At 41.5% G+C, this 24,309-nt stretch overlaps 1 protein-coding gene across 8 annotated transcripts in view; it reads right to left on the minus strand.

The window, feature by feature from the left end:
* WDFY4 (WDFY family member 4) overlaps positions 1-24,309 on the minus strand; it is a 301,742-nt gene that overhangs the window by 218,948 nt on the left and 58,485 nt on the right. For all 8 annotated transcript variants that reach the window (XM_070493267.1, XM_070493276.1, XM_070493259.1 and 5 more), the window contains one exon: positions 20,168-20,748. In XM_070493267.1, the coding sequence (XP_070349368.1) occupies positions 20,168-20,748 (581 nt within the window). The remainder of the gene's footprint in view (positions 1-20,167; positions 20,749-24,309) is intronic.

The raw sequence follows: 24,309 nt of genomic DNA on the forward strand, positions 1-24,309 counted from the left end.
GAAATCAAACCCAAAGCATCATACAACTGGCAATGAGTTTCCTGGGGCTTCCCCCCCAGCATCCCCTGATATGGGCTCACAGGGAGCCTAAAACTCAGATTTGTGTATCAGGTGTGCACAGGACAGAGCTCCCTGAGACAGCCTCTGTTTCTGGTCTGAGGAGCAGGAAAGGAGGCCCCTACAGGTCACAGAGCATGGGAGAGATCCTCTGGGATTTTCTTTGTTGGGTTTCTCCATTCTTTCTCACCCCAGCCTCCAGGCAACCCCACAGCAGCAGCAACAGCCAGGCAGGTGTCTAAAACTCATAGAGAGGAGAGCCCTTCTCTTTGACCAGGGGAACTGTGGTCCCAAGAGTGTAGGCGGAATCTGCATTGATTTTGTCTCTCTTTCCTCTACCTGCTTGGCCCCAGAGAAAGGTGCAGTTGTGGGATGTACATGGCAGAGCAGGGAAATGAAAGCTATGACTTTCTAGAGAGCACAGAAGGACGGGACCCCTGAGAGCCAGCAAGTGTTGGGGAGATGATGAAGAGGAGGAGGATTAAGAAAGTGAGACCATTAGGTTAAGTATCAACCTCTGGGCTCCATTCTGAGCTGCACATGTGTGGATCTGATCCTAAACCACATTACAAAAGCTTTGAGACTGAACTCAGGGGTAGACCACCACCCAAGACTGGCTACTGCACAGGGCAAGAGAGGAGTAGATCAAAACACCATGCAAAGTCTTTGAAAACCCAAGTGATACAGAAGGTGGCTAAGAACTCGCAACCTGAACCTAGCTGGGTTGATTGTCTGCTAAAACAAAATCAACATTCTCCAGAAGGTGTCAATAAGAGTCAGAGTTCATAACATTCAAAATGTCCAGAATACACTCTGAAATTACTCAACATAGGATGAATCAGGGAAATCTCAATATCTCACATGGAAGAAGATAATCAACAGATGCCAAGGTTGCAATGATACAGATGTTGGAATTATCAGACAAAAACTTGAAAGCAGCTATTATTAACCAAACTCCAAGAAATAAGGGTGAATAGTTTTGAAATGAATAAAAACCTGGAAAATCTTCAAAAAGAAATGGCGGCAATAAAAAAGAATCAAACGGAAATTTAGGAACTGAAAAATACAATCACTGAAATTTTAAAATTTTACTGAAGGGGAACAATAGAAGAATAAGATGAGAGGAAAAAGAGTTCATGAGTTTGAAGACAGATCAATAGAAATTGCCCAAGCTGAACAACGAAAAAGAAAAAGATTTTTTAAAATGAAGAAAGTCTCAAGGTCATGTGTCACAATACCAAAGGATCTAACATTCCTACCATTGGAGTTCTAGAAAGAGTGTGGTGTAAAAAAAAATAATGTTCATAAAGTTTTTAGTGATTATTTCTTCAAATTTGGTGAAATACATAACCTTAAAGATTCAAGAAGTTTGACAGAACTCAAACAAAATCAAAAAGAAATCCATGCTCAGGCACATCATAATCAACTGTTTTACCCTAAAGACAATGAAAAATTCTTGAAAGCAGCCAGAGAAAAGCAATATATCACACACAGGGAAGCAACAATTTGAACGACTGTGGATTTTCTCCTAAGACATCAAAAGGCAAGGGAACAACATTCTTAAAATGCTGAAAAGAAATGCACAGAATTCCATATCCAGCAAAAATATCCTTCAGATATTTTTCAGCAAAAATATATTCTCTGACAAAGAGAAACAAAGAGAATTCCCTGCCATCAGACTTGCTCTGAAAATAATACTGAAAGAAGTTCTTTGGTTGGGAGGAAAATAATAACAGAAGAAAACTTGGTATTTCAGGAATTAATAAAGAACAAAAGAAATGGTAAATATTTGGATGAATATATTAGACTATTTTTTTCCCTCGTAAGTTCTTAAAATATGCATGGTGGTCAAAAGCAAAATTGTATTAGATGTAATATGTATGACAACTACAACCAATTTCATAAGGAAAAACTGACAGAAGCGAAAGGACGAGTGGGCAAATCCACAATTATAGTTGGAGATTTTGACACTCTTCTCCCAGTAATTGATAGAAAAAGTAGGCAGAAAGTCATCAAAGATAGAGAACTGAACAACGACTGATGTCACAGACATTTATAGAGCACTTCACCCAGCAACGAATGGCCAGTACACATGCTTTTCGTGTCCCCAGGAAACATTTGTCAAAATAGGCTGTATTCTGGGTCAGAAAACAAACCTGAAAACATTTCAAACAAGTAAAACTATGCAAAGTATTTTCTTTAATCATAACGGAATTAAATTAAAAGTGAATGATAGATAACTGAAAAATCTCAAAATACTTAGGAATTAGGCAATATTTCTTTTTTACTGTGGTAAAATACACATAAAACTTACTATCTTAACCATTTTAAGTGTAGGATGCAGTGGTATTAAGTACACTCACATTGAAAACAATATATTTCTAAATAGCCTATGAGTCACAGAGAAAGTTTCAAGAAAAATTAAAAAATATTTTAAATTTAAATTAAAAGTACAAATATCATAAAAAAATTTATGAGATGCTGCTAAAGCAGTACTTAGAGGAAAATTTATAGGAGTAAACGCTTACATTACAAAGGAAGAAAGGTCTCCAATTAAAAATCTAATCTTCCACCTTAAGATATTATTTTTAAAAAGAGAAAAATAAACCCAAAGCAAGCAGAAAAAAGAAAATAAAGTCAGCACAAATCAAGGAACTTATAAACTGAAAAACAACAGAGAAAATGAATGAAGTAAAAATCCAGTTCTTTGAAAACTTTTAAAATTGAAAAACCACTGGCTAACCTAACCAAAAAGGAGAAAGACACAAATTATCAATATCGGGAATGAAAGAGACAATATCATCACATACCCCACAGACATTAAAAGGATAATAAGAAAATACTACAAATAACTCTGTGCACATAAATTTGACAACTTAGATGACATGGGCCAATACCTTCAAAGCCACAAACTACCAAAAGGCAAGCAACAGGAAATAAATAACCAGAACAGTTTATAGCTATTTCAAAAACTGAATATATAGTTAAAAACCTTCCCACAAAGAAAACTCAGGGCTCAGATATTTCCACTGGTGAATTCTACCATACATTTAGAAGATAAATTACACCAATTCTATACAACTTCTTTCAAAAAGCACAAGAGAATACTTTCCAATGTATTTTGTGAGGCCAGAAATATCCTGATACCAAAAGCAGGCAAAGCTAGTACAAGAAAAGAAATCATGTTTTACAACCATAGGTGTGAAAATCCTCAACATATGATTAGGAAATCAAATATAACCATATATAAAATAAATAAGGCAATATGGCCAATTGGGCTTATCCCACAAACGCAAGGTTGGTTCAGTATTCAAAAATCAGTCACGTAAGCCATCATATTAATAAATTAAGGGGAAAAAAACATGACGACATGCAGAAAAGACATTTTAAAAATTCAGCTTCTGCTCATGAGAAAAACTCTCAATAAACTAGAACTAGAAGGAATCAATCCATAACCTAATAACAGGCACCTACCAAAAAAAAAAAAATAATGAATATAATATTAGATGTCAAAAGACTAAGGACTTTCCAAGATTAAGAACAAGGCAAAGACGCCCACTCTCACCTTTCTTATTCCACATCATGCTGGAACAGCAGATTGGAAGGGAAGGTATAAAACTGTTACTATTCACAGACAAAATGATTGTCTATATAGAAAATCCTAAGTGGCCTATTTAAAAGCTCCTAGAACTAATAAGCAAATTTAGCAGGTCTCAGGATGCACTGTAACATATGAAAATTAATCATATTCCTATATACTAGAAGCAAACAATTGGAAAACAAAACTTTAAAAATATAATTTAAATAGTGCTCCAAAAAAGATTAAACACTCAGGTACAAATCTCAGAAAAAAATATGCTGGCTCTGTATGCTAAATACTACAGAACTTGATTTTAAAAAATAATCAGACTTACATAAATGGGAAAACATACCATGTTTGTGGATTGGAAGATTCAATATAGTTAGGGTTTCAATTTTCTCCCAAATTCATCTATAGATTTAATGCAATTCCAACCAAATTCTCAGTAGGATTTTTTTTTGTAGATATAGGCAAGTTGATCATTAAATTTATGTACACTCGAACAGCCAAAGGCAAAGGAACTGAAATAACCAAAGTGATTTTGAAAAGCAAGAATAAATTTGGAGGACTCACATTAGCTGTTTTTAAGACTTATTACAAAGCTACAGTGGTCAAGGCAGTATTAGTGAAGGGCTAGGCACACAGATCAATGGACCCGAATAGAGAATTCAGAAAAAGACCCAAAGAAATACAGCCAACTGATTTTTTATAAAGGAACAAGGACAATTTAATGGAAAAAGGAAGATATTTTCAACAAATGGCATTGGAAGAATTGGGCATCCGAATGCAAAAAAGAAAAAGTGAATCTCAACTTAAACTTCATACTTTGTACAAGAAGTTACTCAAAATGGATCATAGACCTATGAAACATTAAAAAGAAAACATAGGAGAAAATCTCCATGACCTTGGGTTAGACAAAGCGTTCTTAGATATAACACAAAAAGCTCTATAAAATAAAAAATTGGTAAACTGTACCTCATCAAAATTAAAGACTTTTGAGGCCGGCCTGGTGGCATAGTAGTTAAGTTTGCACACTCTGCTTTGGTAGCCCGGGGTTTGTGGGTTCAAATCCCAGGAATGGACATACACACTGCTCATCGAGCCATGCTGTGGTGACATCCCACATACAAAATAGAGGGAGATGGGCACAGATGTTAGCTCAGGGACAGTCTTCCTCAAGCAAAAAGAGGAAGATTGGCAACAAATGTTAGCTCAGGGCCAATCTTCCTCACCAAAAAATAAATAAATAAATAAAGACTTTTGATCAGTGAAAGACACTTTAAAGATACAAAGACAAACCACAGACTGGGAGCAAACATTTACATCCCTACAAGGGAATATTACTCAGCAATGAAAATGTATAAACTACTGATACAACAAATTGGATGGATCTCAAAGGCCTTATGCTGAGTTTAAAGCTATCTTCAAAAGATTACATGCTGTAAGGCCAACCCCGGGGCTCTAGTGGTTAAGTTCAGCATGCTCCACTTCAGTGGCCCAAGTTTGGTTCCCAAGCATGGATCTACTTGTCAGTGGCCATTCTGTAGCAGTGGCTCACATACAAAAAAAAGAAAAAAAAGGAAGGTTGGCAACAGATGTTAGCCCAGAGCAAATCATCCTCAGGAAAAAAAAAAGATTATACATTGCATACTTGCATTTATATGGTATTCCAGAAAAGACAGAACTATAGGGATAGATCAGTGGGTGCCATGGGTTAGGGGTGGAGAAAGAGTTTCACTATGAAGGGGCAACATTTGGGAACTATTTGAGGTGGTGGGGCTGCTCTGTATTCTGGTTAAGGTGGTGGCCACATGACTCTTCACATGAATTAAAACCTGTGGAACTGTACACCATAAAAGGGGCTTTGACTGTATGTACGTTGAAAAGATCATAATAAAATAAAAACAAAGTAAAACCACAAGGCTAAGCCCAAATTACAAACACGTGATTTTGAGACACTCTGCCCTGGGTGCTGCTCTCCCAGCTGGTGCTGCGGTGACTCTTGGCACCACCAGCCCTGAAGAACGGCTAAGGCGCTGGGAGGGTTTCCAGTATCTGGTGTCAACTTATTCAATTCAACTGGATGAATATTTATTGACCTAAATATTTTCCCGGCACTTCAGATACATCTATAAACTAAACAAACTACAATCCATACCAGGTGTGTGCGAGGATGGGTGCAAATAATAAAGACACACATAATAAATAGGTAAGTTATAAATAAGAAAAATTATTATTGCAATGCAATATTGTATAATATATTAATATACTAATGAATAAGTAAATTATATAATATGAAGACAGATGATAAGTGTGAATGTAAGAAAAATATTGAGCAGAGAAAGACTCAAGAGCGCTGGGGTGGAGGAGGGAAGCAATTTGCATTTTAATTGGGGTGGCAGAGTTGGCCTCTTTGAGAAGGTGGCATCTGGGCAGACTTGACAGAGGGGATGCGGATGTCCAGGGGAAAGCATTTTAAGCAAATGGAACAGCCAATGCAGATGGCCCCAAGGTGGGACTATGTCTGGCATGGTCAGGGAACAGCAATGAAGCCTGTATGTATTATTACTCTGATACCAAAACCACACGAAGAAAATAACTACAGACCAATATTCCTTATGAATATACATGCAAAAAGCCTCAACAAAATACTAGCAAACCAAATCCAATAGCATATTTAAAGGATAATACACCATGATCAAGTGGGATTTCTCCCAGGAATGCGAGAGTGCTTCCTCATAAGACAATCAATCAATGTAGTACACACATTAATAGACAAAGGAAAAAAATTACCATCTCAATTGATGCAGAAAATGCATTTGAGAATATCCAACACTCTTTCATGATAAAAACACTCAGCAAACTAGGGATAGACAGGAACTTCTTCAGCCTGATAAACAGCATTTATGAGAAGCCCACAGCTAACACACTCAATAGTAAAAGCTGACCCTCAAATTCACATGGAATTGCAAGGGACTCCAAACAGCCCAAACAATATTTAAAAAGAAGGACAAAGTTGGACACTCACGCTTTCCGAGTTCAAACTTGCTACAGTAATCAAAACAGCGTGGTGCTGGCATAGGATAGATGTGTAGACAAATGGAATAGACTTGAAAGTCCAGAAGTAGATCCATTCATCTATGGCTGATAGATTTTCAACAAGTGAGCTAAGACCACTCCATAGGGAAAGGATGACTCTTCAACACACGGCGCTGAGAAAAGTGAACAGCCACACGCAGAAGAATGAAATTGGACCCTCGCTTCACACCATATAGTGGATCGATGATCTAAAAACATGAGAGCTAAAACCATAAAACTTTTAGGAGAAAACTTACAGGTAAATTTTCATGACCTTGAGTTTGGCAATGGATTCTTACATATGACACCAAAATCATGAGCAACAAAAGAAAAAACAGATAAAATGGACTTCATCAAAATTAAAAACTTTTGTGCATCAAAGGACATTATTAAGAACATGAAAGAAAAACCTACAGAATGTGGGAAAATATTTGCAAATCATATATCTGATAAGGGTCTAGTATCCACAATATATAAAGAACTTGTACAACTCAACAACAAAAGAGAAAAAAATCCAATTTAAAAATGAGCAAAGGACTTGAACAGATATTTCTCCAAAGAAGACGTGCAAATGGGCAGCAAGCACAGGAAGATATCAACATTATTAGCCATTAGAGAAATGTAAATTAAAATCACAATGAGATACCACTTATAGCCATCCACTAGGATGGCCATAATTTTTTTAAATGGAAAATAACAAGCGTTGGTAAGCATCTGGAGAAATTGAAACCCTCATCCATTGCTGATGGGAATGTAAAATTGGTTCAGCTGCTGCAGAAAACAGAAAGTTTGGTAGTTTCTCAGAAAATTAAACATTGAATTACCATTTGACCCAGCAATGCCAAGGTATCTACCCAAAAGAATAGAAAGATACGCAAATAAATATCTGTACAAGTAAGTTCGGCACAGTACTATTTACAATGACGAAAAGATGGGGACAACCCAGATCTCTATCAACAGATAAATGGATAAACAAATCGTGGTACACACATACAAGGGGATGATATTCACCCATAAAAAGGAATGTAGTACTGATACATGTTACAAATGTGGGTGAACCTCAAAAATATTATGCTAAGCGAGAGAAGTCAGACACAAAAGACTACATACTGCATGTATACTACACATTCCATTTATAAAAATATTCAGAACAAGTAAATCTATGGAGATAGGAAGATTGGTGGCTGCACAGGGGCTGGCTGAAGGAGTGAGGATGTGTCGGGGTTTCCCTTTTAGGATGATGAAAATAGTTTGGAACTAGATAGAGGTGGTGCGTGCACGACATTGTGAATGCACTAGATGCCACTGAGTTGTTCCCTTTAACAGCATTAGTTTCATGTTATGTGAATTTCACCTCAATAAAAACATAAGATGTTTAAAAAAAATTGAGAGGAAAAGATGCCTAGTATGTGGAACAGAAATTCTCACACTTTAATGTGGGTGAAAAATCACAAGATGAGGAACTTTTCAAAAAACAGATCCTTACACTCCCCAGAGATTCTGAGTCAGGAAATCTCATTTATGAGGCCTTATTTTATGCCCCTGCAACTGATTCTGATGCAGATAGATTGTCTACAGGACTCACTTATTGCTCTAAGGGTGGATCCCAAGAGCAGGAAGGAGGCAGAGGTTCTGGATCCCAAGGACGGGGGACATTGGTACCCCACCTGGCCCAGTGCGCCTGGATAGCCTGTCTTGAAAAAGACCTGTGGATGTAACTGAAAGCTATAATCCAGGAGTACATGATTATCTGTATCTCTGGGAGCTCAGAGGTGGGGATGGGGGAAGGCAGATGCTGGGCCAAATTTTGCGAAGTGAGAGTAATGTCATTTCATCTGAAGAACCCTAGAGGCCCGTGGGGGAATCTGAACCAGTGAGGCCTCGTCACCGCCCACAGTGCCTGAGCTTGGCTCTCAAAGCCGGTCCCCGCCTCCCCATCCTCACAGCAGCACATCACAGAGGCCGGTGGCTTAGCTCCCAGTACTTTTCCTGCTTAGCTATGGAAGTCAGACTATCCTTTACCTGGACTATATCCAAACTGAGGTGGGGGGGGGGGGGTGCGGGGCCAGGATTGAGATACTGTCTCTTCTCACTCAGACCTGTGGATTCTTGAGCGATTAATTAGAAAATAAAAAATAACGCACTCTCATTTTGGCAGTTCACACCGGTTACTCCAGACAGCCACCCAACCAGATCTTCCTCCAGGGCTCCTGTCTCAGGGCCTGGGGCAGCCACTCCTTCACATGCTCTCATCCTATTGGGTACCGAGGCCTGGAAACATTCTGCCCTAAATATGTCTCAAAATCTCCTCCTACTGGCAGTGCCCCTGACTTAGTTGAAGCTATCGCCATCCCTGGAAGGAGCCCAACAGCAACTCCACTCCGCTCTCTCCCTTTCTCATTTCCACCCCTCCATCCCCACCCTCTACACTCCCCAGAGTGGCCTCTGTAACATGCCTGCCTGCTCTCCTGAGCCAATCCCCATGGAGTAACGTCTACCCTCCTCGCCAGCCCTTGAGGCCATTCATACCTGAAGACCCACTGCCAGGCTCAGGTCCCAGTGTTCCGGCTCCAAGTCTCAGTAATCCTGAGCTTGCCTCACTCCACATGGTTGACTTCTTGGTCTCTCCTCCAGGCCTGGAATGGCCTCCCCAACCCATCTCAACTCAGGTCATTCCCTCTTTAATTATAGCTTAGCTCACAGGTCCCCTCATCCAGGAAGGCCTTGCTGAGCCCATCCCAGCCCGTGTTAGGGGCACTGCTCTCTTCTCCCTTAATTTCTGGGGCTGCCCCTATCCTGGCATACACCATCTGGGTCTAATGGTCAGTTCACACATCTGATTCTCTCACACAAGGTGGTAGAGCTAGGGCAGGGGTCGTTGGGCCCCTTCTCCCCAGTACTAACCAACGCCTGGCTTCGAGCTGGCTTTCCCTGAGTATTTACTGAAAATATGTGATTCGAGGTCTGAAGACTCTGGTGGCTCTGCCAGGAAGGAAGCCAAAGAGAGGGGCAGGCAGAAGCAGCAGGACCCCGCACCTCAGATGTCTTAGGGATGCCAGCCTGCAGCCCTTCTGCAGCTGTGAGGAGACTGGCTCTGCTTCAGGCTGCACGGCAGTTGAAACACTGTGAGCTCCGCCAGTCACAAGAGCCGTGACCAGATCCCTGCCGTCTGAGAGAAAGGGCCCCACAGGCCAGGGCTCTGCAGAGGGGACACAGGCTTTGGGTGGATGCTCCCTGCTCAACAGGGTTCTCACACCTGAGATGCACATGCAACACCTAATATACTCACACGTGCACACACGCACACACACACATCTCCATACATGTGCACACAGACATGCACACACGCACACCCATCCTGATACTCAATCCATGGCCATCCAGAGGAGCATGGAAAACCAAGCCCAGCCTCAGGGAGGATGTGACAGCACAAGTCCGCCTTGGGAGGTGACTGCTTGGGGGGTGTGACCTACTCAGCAGGGAGGGAGCCAGGCTACCCTCCCAGGGCACCTGAGGTCCAGGTCCAGGACTGCCCCTGAGCATAGATTCTTGGAGAACAGGGTGCTGATGTCAGGGAGGATGGAATGGGGATCTGGCATCAGAGGGATGCCCTCCAAGCGGCCTCCATCCCAGGGCCCATGGGCCTCAGAGGGAGCTGCAAAAGGCCAGGCACTAACACAGCCTGGTCTGTGGAGCTTCTGAGTCCAACAAACCTTTAGACTACCCCAGAGGCGTGGCATGTGGCAGTGTTTGACCCTCAGCTACTGTGAAAAAGGGAAAAGGTCCAATTTACTTTACAGTTTACCAAGCACCCTCACTGGGTCTTTCCAACTGACAGCGTATCACATATCCATCCAGACCATCAAACCTCGCTGGGTTTTGGACCTGTGATATTTACTGAGTGATTCCTGGGTTCTAGTCCAGATGAAGAGCAGCAGAGGAAGACAAGAGACTGTTTGGGGCTCCAGTCCACACAGCATCCATTAAAACCTTATCTTTGACTGGTGCACGATGCGTTCCTGTTGAAACAACGTCCCCTTATGGACATGAGTTATAGCCACACTTAAGTTCAAGTTATAAGTCATTGGGATTGTGCTGACATAGAGGAGAAAAGTCAGCCCGTGAGGACCAGCAGGGCCTAGGAGAGGTCAGATGCTAAGGCAGGCAGCAGAGTTGGGGTACCCCCTGCTTTGGAAGGGGTGCCTCTCTGGGCCCAGTTGTGACATGACAGCCCCGTTAGGCCACAGTTTTGCCCAGAGACCTCCGTGGCACCACATCGCTGTCGGATGAAACCAAAATGGCCCAGCGTGGTGAGCGTGCAAGGCCTGCACTGTTCCCCTCGCCATCTTCACCTCCAGACCCCACTGGGGACTGGCTGGCTGAGGATGCCGTCCAGCCCACGTAACAGGATAAGGTAAATACCAGAGAACGTCAGCGTGTGATCAACTTCCACTGCAGCTGCCATTTATTGAACACCGTTGAATGATATCTTGGGGCTTTGGCGTATACACGTGGCATGTGGGGTGTCGGGGGGGGGGGGTGTGTGCTATGTGTATGTGGAGGGATGTGTGCTTCACAGAGATTGTACATTCCGTATTTTGGACATCACACGTATATATTTTGGGAATTCCATAATATACAGCATCTGTTTTATGAACAAAGTTACTTAAATCACAGTTGTTGCATGGATTAAACCAGCTAATGCTTGTGGAGAGCGGAGCACAGCATTGGGGCACGAGTACTCAGTACAGGGCAGCCATGATCACCATGACTGGAATTATTATCATCTCCAGTCCTCGCCTTGCAACGGTCCTCTAAGTGAATGATAGTATTAGCCCTGTGTTTAATCAGTCTGAAATGGAAGCTCAGAGAGATAAGTAACAGGCCCAAGAACACAGCTGCTGAGGCACGGAGCACGCCCGCCTGAGTGCAAGCCCTGAGCCTGGCCCCTCCTCCCTGGAGACAGGGGCCCGCTTTGCATAGACACAGCTGAGTCAAGTCGCTTGCCCAAGGGGATGCCGAATGTGAGCCGTGGGCAGGGATGAGCACCCTGCCACCATCCCCAGCCCACTGACCTGCGCTTTACCCCAAAGACTCTCTCAGGAGACGCTGGGGTTTCACTTCCTCTTCTCTAGCCATTAGGGAAAGTCAAGGGTGATGGATTTCTTTTAATGAGGAAAAAACGGCCCTATTTACGAAATCTGACTCTTATACATTAAAAAATTACTCATTGTGAAACCAGGATGACATTTGACACAGGAGTTATCTGTAAAGAGTCGGGGCTGATGCCATCTATAGATTAGAGCCCAAACTTGAAACTGCAGGCTATTGTGTCCGAACGTTTAGCAAATCATCACCATTATTGTGGAAGTGTCCAGAAAAAGCAGGAAGACACACATAGACACACAAACACACATACACACATACACATATACACACACAGACACACAGGCTTTGAAAGAAGACCTGGCTTCAAAGTCTGCCTTTATCACTCACTAAACATGTAATCTTTTTATCCTTCCTCAGCCTCTGTTTCTTTATTGGTAAAATTTGGGAGGGAATTAAATACCAATGAGCGTTCAGTGCTTAGCCCCCGAGACAGTCAACAAATGACTATTGCTTTTATCACCCAATACCACTTACTAAATGTCTTCTGGAGCTGACAAATACGTCTGACCCTGGCCTCGAAGAGCTGGTAGAAGGTGTACAAGGTCCAACCCTGAGACCCCAAGTTCACCTTCGTGCTGTCCAGGTGGTCGGGACAGAGGTCTCCTCAGAGAGTCCCCCAGAAGAGATCAAGGAGCCTCGGAAGGGAATTCTCCCAAGACAAAGCAAAGAGAGAGGACTGGAATCTGGCCAAGCCAGGCTCACAAAGGGCAAGCACAGCCTTGCTGAGGTGCTCTCGTGTTTGCAGAAAGGCAGAATGGCCAGCGCCAGGATGAGCTGCATGGCGCCTGGGGAAAGGGAAGTCTTGGAGCGAGACTCATAAACCACGAAAGCAACAGGGAAACTTTGGTGACAGCCACCAAAACAGCAGATTATAGAATCAGACTCTCAAAAGACATAGAAAAAAATAATTATGATTCGTATGTTTGGAGAAATAAAGGAGAGAGAAATACAAGCAAGGAGAAAGCTATAAAATCATCAAGTTTATTGATGACAGTATATCTAGAAATGTAAAACATGATCATTGAAATTAAAAATTTTAAACCTAAATAGCTGGATTAAACATCTTATTAGACCCAGCTAATAGGGATTCAAAGAATTGGAAGAGAAAGCAAAAGAAATGAACACAGCACAGAGATAGCAGAGACTGAAAATGTGAAAGAGAGGTCAAGAGACACAGAGGGTAGAATAAAAAAATAAAGCACACATCTCATTGGAGTTCAAAAAAAAATCATAGAAAAAAAGATAGTGAAGAGGTCATAATTAAAGGAAATAGCCTGAATTGATGAACGACACCAATTGTCAGATTCAGGGATCCTTAAGAATTTCAAGCAGAATAAATTTTTAAAATAATTCAAATCAAGAGACTTTATAATAAAACCGTCAAACAGGAATGATGAAAAATCTTCAAAGCAGCCAGAGAAAAAGGACAGTTTGGCTTCAAAGGAAGAGCAACGAAAATGTAGATAATTTCTCAAAGGCAACGAGGGAAGCCAAAAGCTGGGGAAGTGCTGACTCTACACACCGTGAGAAAACGACTGTGAACCCAGAACGCAGACCCAGAAAAACGATCTTTCAGTAAGTAGGGAAAAAATAAAGACACTTTCAGAAAAAAGCTAAGACGTTACCATAGACAGACCCTCGCTAAAGAAAAGTCTAACGGATGTATTGCTGACAGCTGGAAAATAACCCCAGATGGAAGGGTAAAGATGCAAGAATGGTGAGCACAGATATGGAAAAATATGTAGGCAAATCTGAATAAACATTTTGTAAAACAATAATAATAGATGCCTTATTTACCCCGAATAGCCAAAGCAATCTTGAGACAGAAGAATAAAGACAGAGGCACCACATACCCTAATTTCAAACTATATTACAAAGCTATAGTAGTCAAAACAGTATGGTATTGGCATAAAAACAGACACATAGATCAATGGACCAGAATAGAGGGCCAAGAAAAAACCCCATGCATATATGCTCAATTAATTTATGACAAAAGAGCCAAGAAAATACGGTGGGGAGAGGACAGTCTCTTCAATAAACGGTGCTGGGAAAAGTGGACAGCCACATGCCAAATGAAACTGGACCACTATCTTACAACATACACAAAAAGTCACTCAAAATGGATTGAAGACTTGAACATAGGGTCTGAAAACATAAAACTCCTAGAAGAAAACACAAGCAGTAAGCTCCTTGATATTGGTGTTGGCAGTGAATTTTTCGATTTGACACCAAAGGCAAAGGCAACGAAAGCAAAAATAAACAAGAGAGACCACTTATCAAACTAAAAATTTCCGCACTGCAAAGGAAACCAGCAACAAAATGAAAAGACATGATATGAAAAGACAACACAATGAAAAGAATGAGAGAAAATATTTACAAATCATATATCTGATAAGGGGCTAATATCCAAAATATATAAAGAACTCATACAACTCAACAGAAAAAACAAACAATTCAATGTAAAAATGGGGAGAGGATCTGAATAGACATTTTTCCAAAGAAGACATCCAGATGGCCAACAGGTACATGAAAAGATGCTGAACATCACTAATCACCAGAAATGCAAATCAAACCCATAATCAGATATCACCTCACACCTTTAAGAATGGCTATTATCAAAAAGGTAAAAAATAACAAGTGTTGGCAAGGATGTGGAGAAAAGAGAACACTTGTGCACTGTTGGTAGAAGTGTAAATGTGTGCAGCCACTATGGAAAACAGTATGGAGGTTCCTCAAAAAACTAAAAATAGAACTACCATATGATCCAGCAATTTCTCTTCTGGGTATTTATCCAAAGAAAATGAAAATACCCACTCTAAAAGATATAGGCACTCCCATGTTCATTGCAGCATTATTCATAATAGCCAAGATGTGGAAACAACCTAAGTGTCCATCAATGGATGAATGGACAAAGAAGATGCCATACACACACACACACACACACACACACACACACACACACACACACACTGAAATATTATTCAGCCATAAAAAAGGAGGAGATCCTGCCATTTGTAACAACGTGGATGGACTTTGAGGGCATTATGTTAAGTGAAATAAGTCAGACAGAGAAAGACAAATACTGGATGATCTCATTTATATATGGAATCTGAAAAAACGAAAAACAAATAAGAGTTCATAGGTACAGAAAACAGATTGGTGGTTGCCAGAGGTGGGGGGAGGGAGGGAGCCAGTGGGCAAAATGGGCAAAGGGGGCCAAAAGGTGCAAACATCAAGTTGTAAAATAAATAAGTCATGGGGATGTAATCTACAACACGGTGACTATAGTTAATAATACTCTATTGTATATTTGAAAGTTGCTAAGAGAGTAAATCTTAAACGTTCTCATCACAGGAAAATATTTTTGTAACTAAGTGTGGTGATGGGTGATGGATGGTAACTAGACTTACTGTGGTGATCATTTCACAATGTATACAAATATCGAATCATTACCTTGTACCCCTGAAACTAATATAATGTTATATATCAATTATACCTCAATAAAAAAATAAATGCCTTATTCGATGCATTAACTAGATTAGACAGAATTAAAATATTGGGCAACAGTGATCCATACATTAGGGAAGGATAAGGATATTTAAGAGTATAAAGTCTTCACATATTAATTGGAAGGAGGATAAAGATAAGAAGTAACAGTAAACAGTAACTAGTTAAACATTACGAGGATGTCTGCCAGTATTTTAGAGTAACTACTACAAAACTAATCACAGAGAATATAAGATCCAAGCTAGTAGATGGAAAAACTAAATTAAAAAGGAAAAACTCTAATAATTCAAAAAAAGTCCAGCTAATCCAAAGAACTTGAAATCAGCAATTCCAAAAATTCTCATGCACCCCTATGTTCATTGCAGCATTATTCACAATAGCCAAGATGTGGAAGCAACCTAAGTGCCCATCAACTGATGATCGGATAAAGAAGATATGGTATATATATACAATGGAATACTACTCGGCCATAAAAAAGGATAAAATCATCCCATTCACAACAACATGGATGGACCTTGAGGGTATTATGTTAAGTGAAATAAGCCAGACAGAGAAAGATGAACTCTGTATGACTCCACTCATATGTGGAAGTTAAACAGGTAGACAAAGAGAACAGATTAGTGGATACCAGGGGAAAGGAGGGGTGGGCACAAAGGGTGAAGGGGTGCGCCTATAACACGACTAACAGACAATAAGGTACAACTGAAATTTCACAAGGTTGTAAACTATCATCATCTCAATAAAAAGTTTAAGAAAAAAAAAAGGCCAGACAAAAAGGTCAAAAGAAACAGTGGGACAAATAGAAAATGTAAAATAGGAAAGTAGAAATCATTCCAAAGATATTAATAATGATAAAAAATGTAAATGAAGCTCAAGCTCCAGGAAAGTAACAAAAAATACCACATCGGTTAAAATACAAAAGAAAGCTGAACAAAAATAGCTCTTCACAGTTTACAAAAGAAATACCTGAAATATAAGGACACAGAAAGAGTAAAACAAAAGAATTCCAGGCACATATTAACCCAAAGAAAGCTGGTGCGGACCTATTACCATTAGATAAAATTGTACTCGTGGCAAAATGTGCTACTCAAGATAAAGAATGTCACCATACAGTCAAATGTCACCATACAGTCACCCTATAGAGAAAAATTTCTTTCCACAAGAGGACATAAAAATTGCAAATATGTGTGATTCTAATAGCCTCAGATATACGTAAGCCAAAAATTAACAGAAATTGACAAATCTACCATCATAACAAAAGTTATTTAACACGTTAGTAACCGATACGTCAAGCAGATTAAAAAATCTTAAAATCTGAACAAGACGATTGACTAATTTGCTCTAAAAAATGTAAATAAAACATTGAGCCTAACCATTGGAAAATATGTCTTCTTCTCAAGCACACGTGGAGCACTTATGAAAATTGATCACATTGGGAGCCGCAAAGCCAAGCTTGACTAATTTCAAAGGATTAGCATCATCTAGTTAACCTTCTCTTGTGAGGATAAAACTAGAAGTCAATAACAAAAGGATGACCAAAAATACTCTGTAACATTAGAAATTTGTAATTCAAACAAGAGTCAAGAGTCAAACTCTAAGTCATAAGGGAAATTCGGAAATATTTAATGTAAATAATATTGGAAGTACAGCATAATAAAACTGTGTGATGCAGCTAAAGTAGTAGTTACAGGGAAATTTGTATTTAAAAAGAAGACTAAAAATTAGTATTCTAATCAATTAAATTAAGAAAAGAATGCCAGAATAAACACAAAGGAAGTAGAAGGAAATAAGAAGAAAAAAAATAAAATTGATGTATGAGAGACAGGAAAAGCTGAAAGTTGGTTCATAGGATACACTAATAAATAAACTTCTGCCAAGGATGCTGGGGTGCTGTGGCACAAGGGGGAGAGAAGAGACAAATGATGATATTAAGAATAGAAAGTCATACCACAAAGCTAGATCAATCAAAGCAGTGGAATAGAATAGAGAGCCCAGATATAAACCCTCACATATATATAGTCAAATAATTTTTGACAAGCGTGGCAAGACCATTCAATGAGGAAAGGATAGCCTCTTCAACAAATGGTGCTGGGGAAAATGGATATCCACATGCAGAAAAATGAAGTTGAACCCTTACCTAACACCATATACAAAAATTAACTCAAATGGATCAAAAACCTAAATGTAAGACCAAAAACTGTAAAACCTTTAGAAGAAAATGTAGGACAAAAGCTTCATGACATTGGGTTTGGCAATGACTTCTTGGATAAGACACCCAAAGGCACAGACAACAAAAGAAAAAATACACAAGTTGGACTTCATGAAAATTTAAAACTTTTGTGCATCAAAAGACATGATCAGCAGAGTAAAAAGCCAACTCATAGAACAGGAGAAAATATTTGCAAATCATATATCTGATAAGGGATTAATATCCAGAATGTACAGATAACTCCTAAAATTCAACAACAACAGAACAATCTGATTAAAAATGGGGCAAAGGACTTGAAAAGACATTTCTCCAAAGAAGATACACAAATGACCAAGAAGCACATGAAAAGATGCTCAACATCACTAACCTTTAGGAAAATGCAAATCAAAACCACAATGAGATGTCACCTCACACCCATTAGGATGACTACGATCAAAAAAGCCAGAAAATAGCAAGTGTTGGCGTGAATGTGGAGACATTGGAATTCTTGTCCACTGTTAGTGGGGATGTAAAATGGTATAGCCATTCTGGAAAACAGTATGGAGTCTCCTCAAAAAATTAAAAATACAGTTACCATACAATCCAGCAATTGCATGTCTGGGTATATACACAGAAGAATTGAAAGCAGGGTCTCAAAGAGACATTTAAACTCCCACGTCCTAGCAGCATTATTCACAATAGCTAAAACATGGAAGCAACCCAGTGTCCATCAACAGAGGAATGGATAAGCAAAATGTAGTCTATACCTACAATGGAATATTAGTCAGCCTTCAAAAGGAAAGAAATTCTGACACTTGCTACAACATGGATGAACCTTGAGAACATTATGCTATTTGAAACAAGCCAGTCACAAAAAGATAAATACTGCATGATTCTACTTATATGAGGAACCTAGAGGAGTCAAATAATAGAGACAGAAAGCAGAATGGCAGTCACCAGGGGCTAGGGGGAGGGAAAAATGGGGAGTTATTGTTTAATGAGCACAGAGTTTCAGTTTTACAAGACAAAAAGAGTTCTGGATGTGGATGGTGGCGATGATGGAACATTATGAATGTATTTAGCACCACTGAGCTGTACACTTAAAAATGATTAAGATAGTAAATTTTATGTCTGTGTATTTTACCGTAATTAAAAAATTAGAGAAAACAACTGTGAAGAACTGTAAAAAAAGAGAATAAAAAGTTAAAAGGTTATTGTGAACAGCTTTATGCCAATCAACTGAAACTTAGATGAAACAAGAAAATAAACCTGAAAAGTAACCTACTAAGAATGATTCAAGAATAAAACAAAATTTATTCTTACAAGAATAAATCTTCTCACAAGAAAATATCAGGATCGTGAGGTTTTACTGGAAAGTTCTATCACATTGCTAAGGAATAGAAATAGCAACCCTTACATAAACTTTCCTAGAGAATAGAAGAAGGGTGAACACTGCCCAACTTGTGTTACGAGGCTGGCAAAAAGTTGGTAGCAAAAATAGTCAAGAAAGAAGTACAAAAGGCCAAACTTTCTCTTGAACAAAAATCCTTTTAGAAAATGAGCAAATCAAAGTCAGCAATAAATACTTCAGGAGCAAGTCAGTGTATTTGCGAGTGCAAGATGAGAAAACCAGTTAATTTAGCAGATTAACCAACGAAACAAGAACAATCCTACAATTATCTCAGTAATTGGAGACTTGACATCTGTCCCACGCCCAACAATGATGCCTGGCCAGTGGGGGCTCTCTGGAGAAAAACGCCCAACGTCTTTCAGAAGGTGCCTTGCGGTGTTAGGGGTAAGATGACATGGAGAGCTGGTAGGCAGGACAGTCTATTGCGATATTAATTTGTGTTTTGTCATTGTTGCTTTAGAAGAATAAAAATAGACAAGAAGCTACTGCTGCTTTGTTCTTTCATCGTTTCCCCTCCCACCCCAAAGGATGGAGGGGTGCTCTTTGCGCTCCCTTGCTTTAGTGGACTTCTGTGTTACAGGAATGAAAGTAAAAAGCTGTTTACAGAAGTCTGAGCTCGTTGAGGAGATTGGCCTGCAGAAGTAAGAGGAGCTATAGCCTTAGTTCGGGGAGTGGAAGCAGGAAGAAAAGAACAAGAAGCGTCACCAGGATCAGAAAGACACTGTGGCTTGTGTACTGTAGAGAGCCTCATCAACCACCCCCAGCGTGCAGGGTTGGGGGGAGGATGAGACCTAGGAAGGCAAAGGCTGCCCTCCTACCAAGAGGCTGGGCACAGGCACCAAGGCTCCCAGGAGCAGCAAAGATGCTGAAAGAGAAAGCGAGCCTATGGGCAGAGTCCTGCCCTCGGTTTCCAAGATGGGGTCAGCCTCCCCAGCTCTGCTATGACCCAATGGCATTCCTCAATCCCATATTGGCTCAGACCGGTTTTCCACCAGCTCCCAGGGTAGGGGAGCTTGGAGTCAGAGGTGACTTGATTTAAAGAAAAGACGTGACATTTTTGCAAATGCAGTTTGTAGTCCGGGTTCCCTACCCACTACACAGGCACAGGACATGTGGGGGACACGGGAGGCGAGGGACACAGACTACCCGATGGCGGAAGCAGGCAGCTGAGCTCTACCTTTCCTCCAGGTCCGGCCACTGCTTAAAGCTGCCTTGGGGGTCACCATCGGCTTCTCCCTTCTGGGCATCCACAACTGGGTCGTGCCTGGCCCTGGGGGACTCCTTCAGGTCCCTGCGCAGGTGGAGGGTGCCGCTGGCCATGCTGTCCAGAAAGCTGAGGATCTGGAGGCAGCTCTGAATCCTGGGTGGGAGTGGGCTGCTAGAGGAGAAGGCCGCGCTCAGCCACTCAGAAAACGGCCTGGCCTTTGTGTCCGCCCAGGGCTGCACAGGGCCTTCCTCCTGCTCCAGGGCCCCGAAACAGCCCAGCAGGCAGAGGTCCTCGGCCAGCTTCTCGAAGAGCCCGTTCCTCCTGAAGAAGTCACAGTTGACAGGGTCCAGGTGCAGCGCCGCAGACAAGGCGCAGAGGGTGTGCAGGACCAGGTCCAGGGTCTGGCTGGGGGACACCGCCCCCCACGTCTGCAGTGGGGGCTCCTGGAGAGACCCCTCGAGGTCGGAGAGCAGAGACAGCAGCCCATTGAAGCCACTGGACACTCTGAAGGCAGCACGGCCTTTGGGGGTCTCCAGGATCCGGAGGAGAGACTGAAACACCAATGAGATAAAAATGAGCAAAGTCCGGGAGCAGATCTTGAACGCTGAACCCCCCCCCCAACCCCCATCCCTGCCAAGATGTTACATGCTCTTTCCTGCTCCTCCAGAGGGACAGCGAGCTACCTGAAGCGCGATTCTGAACCAGTGGGAGGTCACTCTTATTCCTCTTCAGTTTAGTTTTAGGTTGCCCCTCGGTGCTGTGTTTCAAACGTCTGCTCTTAAAGCCTATGTCAATTTACATGGTTGCTTTACTGTCCTGGGTCTTGACTTAAAGGCATGTCCCTCCAGAAAGCTTTCTCTGACCCCTAGCTCTTACTCACCCCGGGCAAGTGTTCACACTGCCCCCTTGAATTCCCCAAATAAAACTCCTCACACTGTATTGAAGTCACCAGGAAATCGTCTCAGCGCCCCCACTAGACGGAAGCCCCACACAGTCAGGCTTGCTCACTGCTGCAGAACACAGCGCACGCTTAATAAACATTTATTAAACGGGTGCAATGAACCCTCTCTCACATTGCAAAGGAGCCTCACGGTGAAATCTATATAAAGCAGCTTGATATTATTTACCTCCCTGTCTGTGCAAGTTCATGTGCCTTGATTAAACGAGGAAAGATGGTAAGAGGAATCTACTTAGAATCTGGTGTGAAAATATGAGGGAATCAAGGTAGAGAAGAGAAACGATGAATGGCAGGAAATGCGTAAATATAGCATCTAGAATAGACCACGCATGGAGGTTGGGCGACTCGTAACATACATACTAGAAGCTCCCTTTTCCAGATAGCTCAGATTTTACTAGACAGACAAACCTTTATTTCCTTCTAAAATCAAACATTTATTGAGCACTTACAATGTGCCGTTCATTGAGTACAGTGTGTGGTATACACTAGGTATTTAATATATGTTTTAGAAGGAATGCGTTTAAATAGTTCTCATTCTATGCTGAAGCTTCGCACCTAAAAGTGAAGAATGTATGGATTTCAGATAAATGTTAAAAGCCTTTTGGTATTTACTTATTTATTAATCACAAAAATTGCACGAGACTCCATCTAGGACCCAGGCACCTGCGTGTTTCTGAGAGGGCAGTCAGTCCTTTGGGTTCATTAGTAGGCTGTGGAGTGAGGTCTGAATTGATTCATCTTTTCGGATATTTAATACCCTAGTGACACAGGAAAGGGGAATGCCTGGACAGGCACAATTTAGAGGTAATTCCAGGATCCTTGAAGTAAAGTTCAAAGAGAAAAAATAGAAAGAAGCTCCCAATTTTGGGGGGAGGCGTCATGCTGCATCTTAAGTGCACGGTTTCGGATGACAGTCTCCAGCACGATGCGTGACAGTTAATGGACAAAGAGAAAACGGCTAGTTCAGGACAAAGAAGGAGAGAAGGAACTAAGTTAAAAAACCCCCATGGAGAAAGGGAAATAGAAACTTTGTAAAGCTACAGGTAACTATTAAATACAAAGTCATGCACTTTTTGGAGGGAAAGGTAATTTTCCAGCTCTATCCTTAAAATGCTGGTAATCCTAGCCTAACACTAGTGCTTACGTGATACAATATAATGTGTGATACAATTTTGTTCTCTGATGTTATATTCTGGTACAAGAAACCTGAGCAGTTTGGTGGGCAGTCAGTCCCGTGTTTGGGGTAAAAGAACACAAAATGAGCAGGGCTGAGTGAATGCACACAAGCGGGACTCTCTCAGTGATGGAGAGAAATGATGACCAAGCAGCTGCTCAAAGGGCCCCCTCGGCCCCATCTATGACATTCTGAGAAATTAAAAAGCAAAACAAAGATTGTAGTAACCAGGAGAATCTATGAAAGGCCAAAGTCCATGATGATGTTTAACGTGGACAAATAAAAATATAGAGTGAGGCAGAAAAATTCATGCATACCCATGTGGTCAACAGATCCTTTCCCGGTTACAGAAAAAGAAGATGCGTGACTTACGGTGCTGAGATCAATGGCCACCCACTGCAGCTCAGGGGGCCAACTGTGGGGAAATTGAATTGTCATCTTGTTCTCTGAAAGAAGCCCAGCATCAGAGCCACCCACTGAGAAGAGAGCAAGTCAGAGTCAGGAAACAGACTTCAGGGAAATGGGCTTCCCAGACTGCCAGAAAGATGGAGGCAAAAATGGCACGTTAAGGAGTAGGCAAGGACAAGTGCTTTGTCCTCCTGGGTGAGAATATGGCCAACTCCTGAATTTGGCTCAAAAGCCAGGAAAGCTCCACATTGGGAGACAGGTCCTTAAAGAGAAGCATGTAGACAGTTACAGCAAGTTCTCTGAATGGCAATGCTCAGGGAATGAGAACGGTCATGGCATAGCGACCCTGAGCCTTCTAGACTGGGCAAGGCCGTTCCCTGGGTAGACAGCTTCACCGCACCGGCCTGCCTCTACCCCGACCCCTGGGACTCTGGGGCCACGAGGGGCTACCGGCAGATACACCAGGTCTGCGCCCGCCTTGTATGAGCAACTCACACCCGACAGAATATTCTCTCTTTGACCAAGTTGGAAACACACTCCAATCTTGAAGTGAGTGTGATGGTCGCGGACTCGTCCTGCCCACTGAGCAGCCACATGAAAGGCTGAACTCTCGTGTGTGGGACAGCACACGCTGCCTTGCCTCAACCTGTTTGGGGCCTGGTCATGTGACTTGTGCCGTGAAAAATAAGTCAATCACCCAGCCATGGGGAAATCTTAAGCTCTGCGATGTTAAACCGTTTAAATTTATATGAGTGCTTTTCCTGGCTCCTAAAACCACTAGGAGCTTGTTCACAGCAAATGACACCAAGGAAGCTCTTCTGTTTATCACATGACACACGACAAAACAAACACCAAAAAGGGAGAACGATTAAAAAACAAAACTGATCAGATTATAGGCAATCGTCTGAGTGCTGGACGACCACTAAAACCCCCTCTTCTCTCAAGAAACCACCTTCCAATTGTCCAATTTGATATGAGATGTTGCTAGAAAGGCTTCCATCATTGAGAGAGTGTGGAGAGCAGATATTTTAAAAAGAGAAGCAACCCAATAATGGTCCTCCTTAAGAGCTGTGCCTCTCAGAGGGTCTGTCTCCTGTAATTCCTTGATGGCCCTTTCCTCCTCCTGTGGGGAGGGGGAAGGAGGGAGGAATGGCTGTCCTTAATTGTTACTTTGTTTGATTGATTAAATTCAGAGTCATTATCTAAAATGGGGGTAATCTCATTAGAACTCCGATTGCTCTATTATTTCTTGGGATGGGGTTAATTTCATATTTGCAGAGTCATAAAGTAAAGAGTCCAAAATCCAATTACAAAGCCTTAATTTCATAGCAACTAAAGAGAAACATTTCTATCATAAAGGAAAATAAATACTGCGCTACTTCGGGAAACGATCCGTCAGGAAGCGGGGGCCTGGGAGGAGGGTCTCCATTACTGTCACTCAACTTTGCCTGATAATGCATCACCGGGGCTGGCGAGTCTGCGGACGGGAGTAAATTTAATCAGCTGAAGTCAAAGTAATCAGGCTAGAGGTGACACATTTCAAGAAAGGTCAGCGTTAAACACATTTTCTCC

Source organism: Equus asinus, chromosome 2 (genome assembly GCF_041296235.1).
Source record: "Equus asinus isolate D_3611 breed Donkey chromosome 2, EquAss-T2T_v2, whole genome shotgun sequence".
NCBI lineage: Eukaryota > Metazoa > Chordata > Mammalia > Perissodactyla > Equidae > Equus > Equus asinus.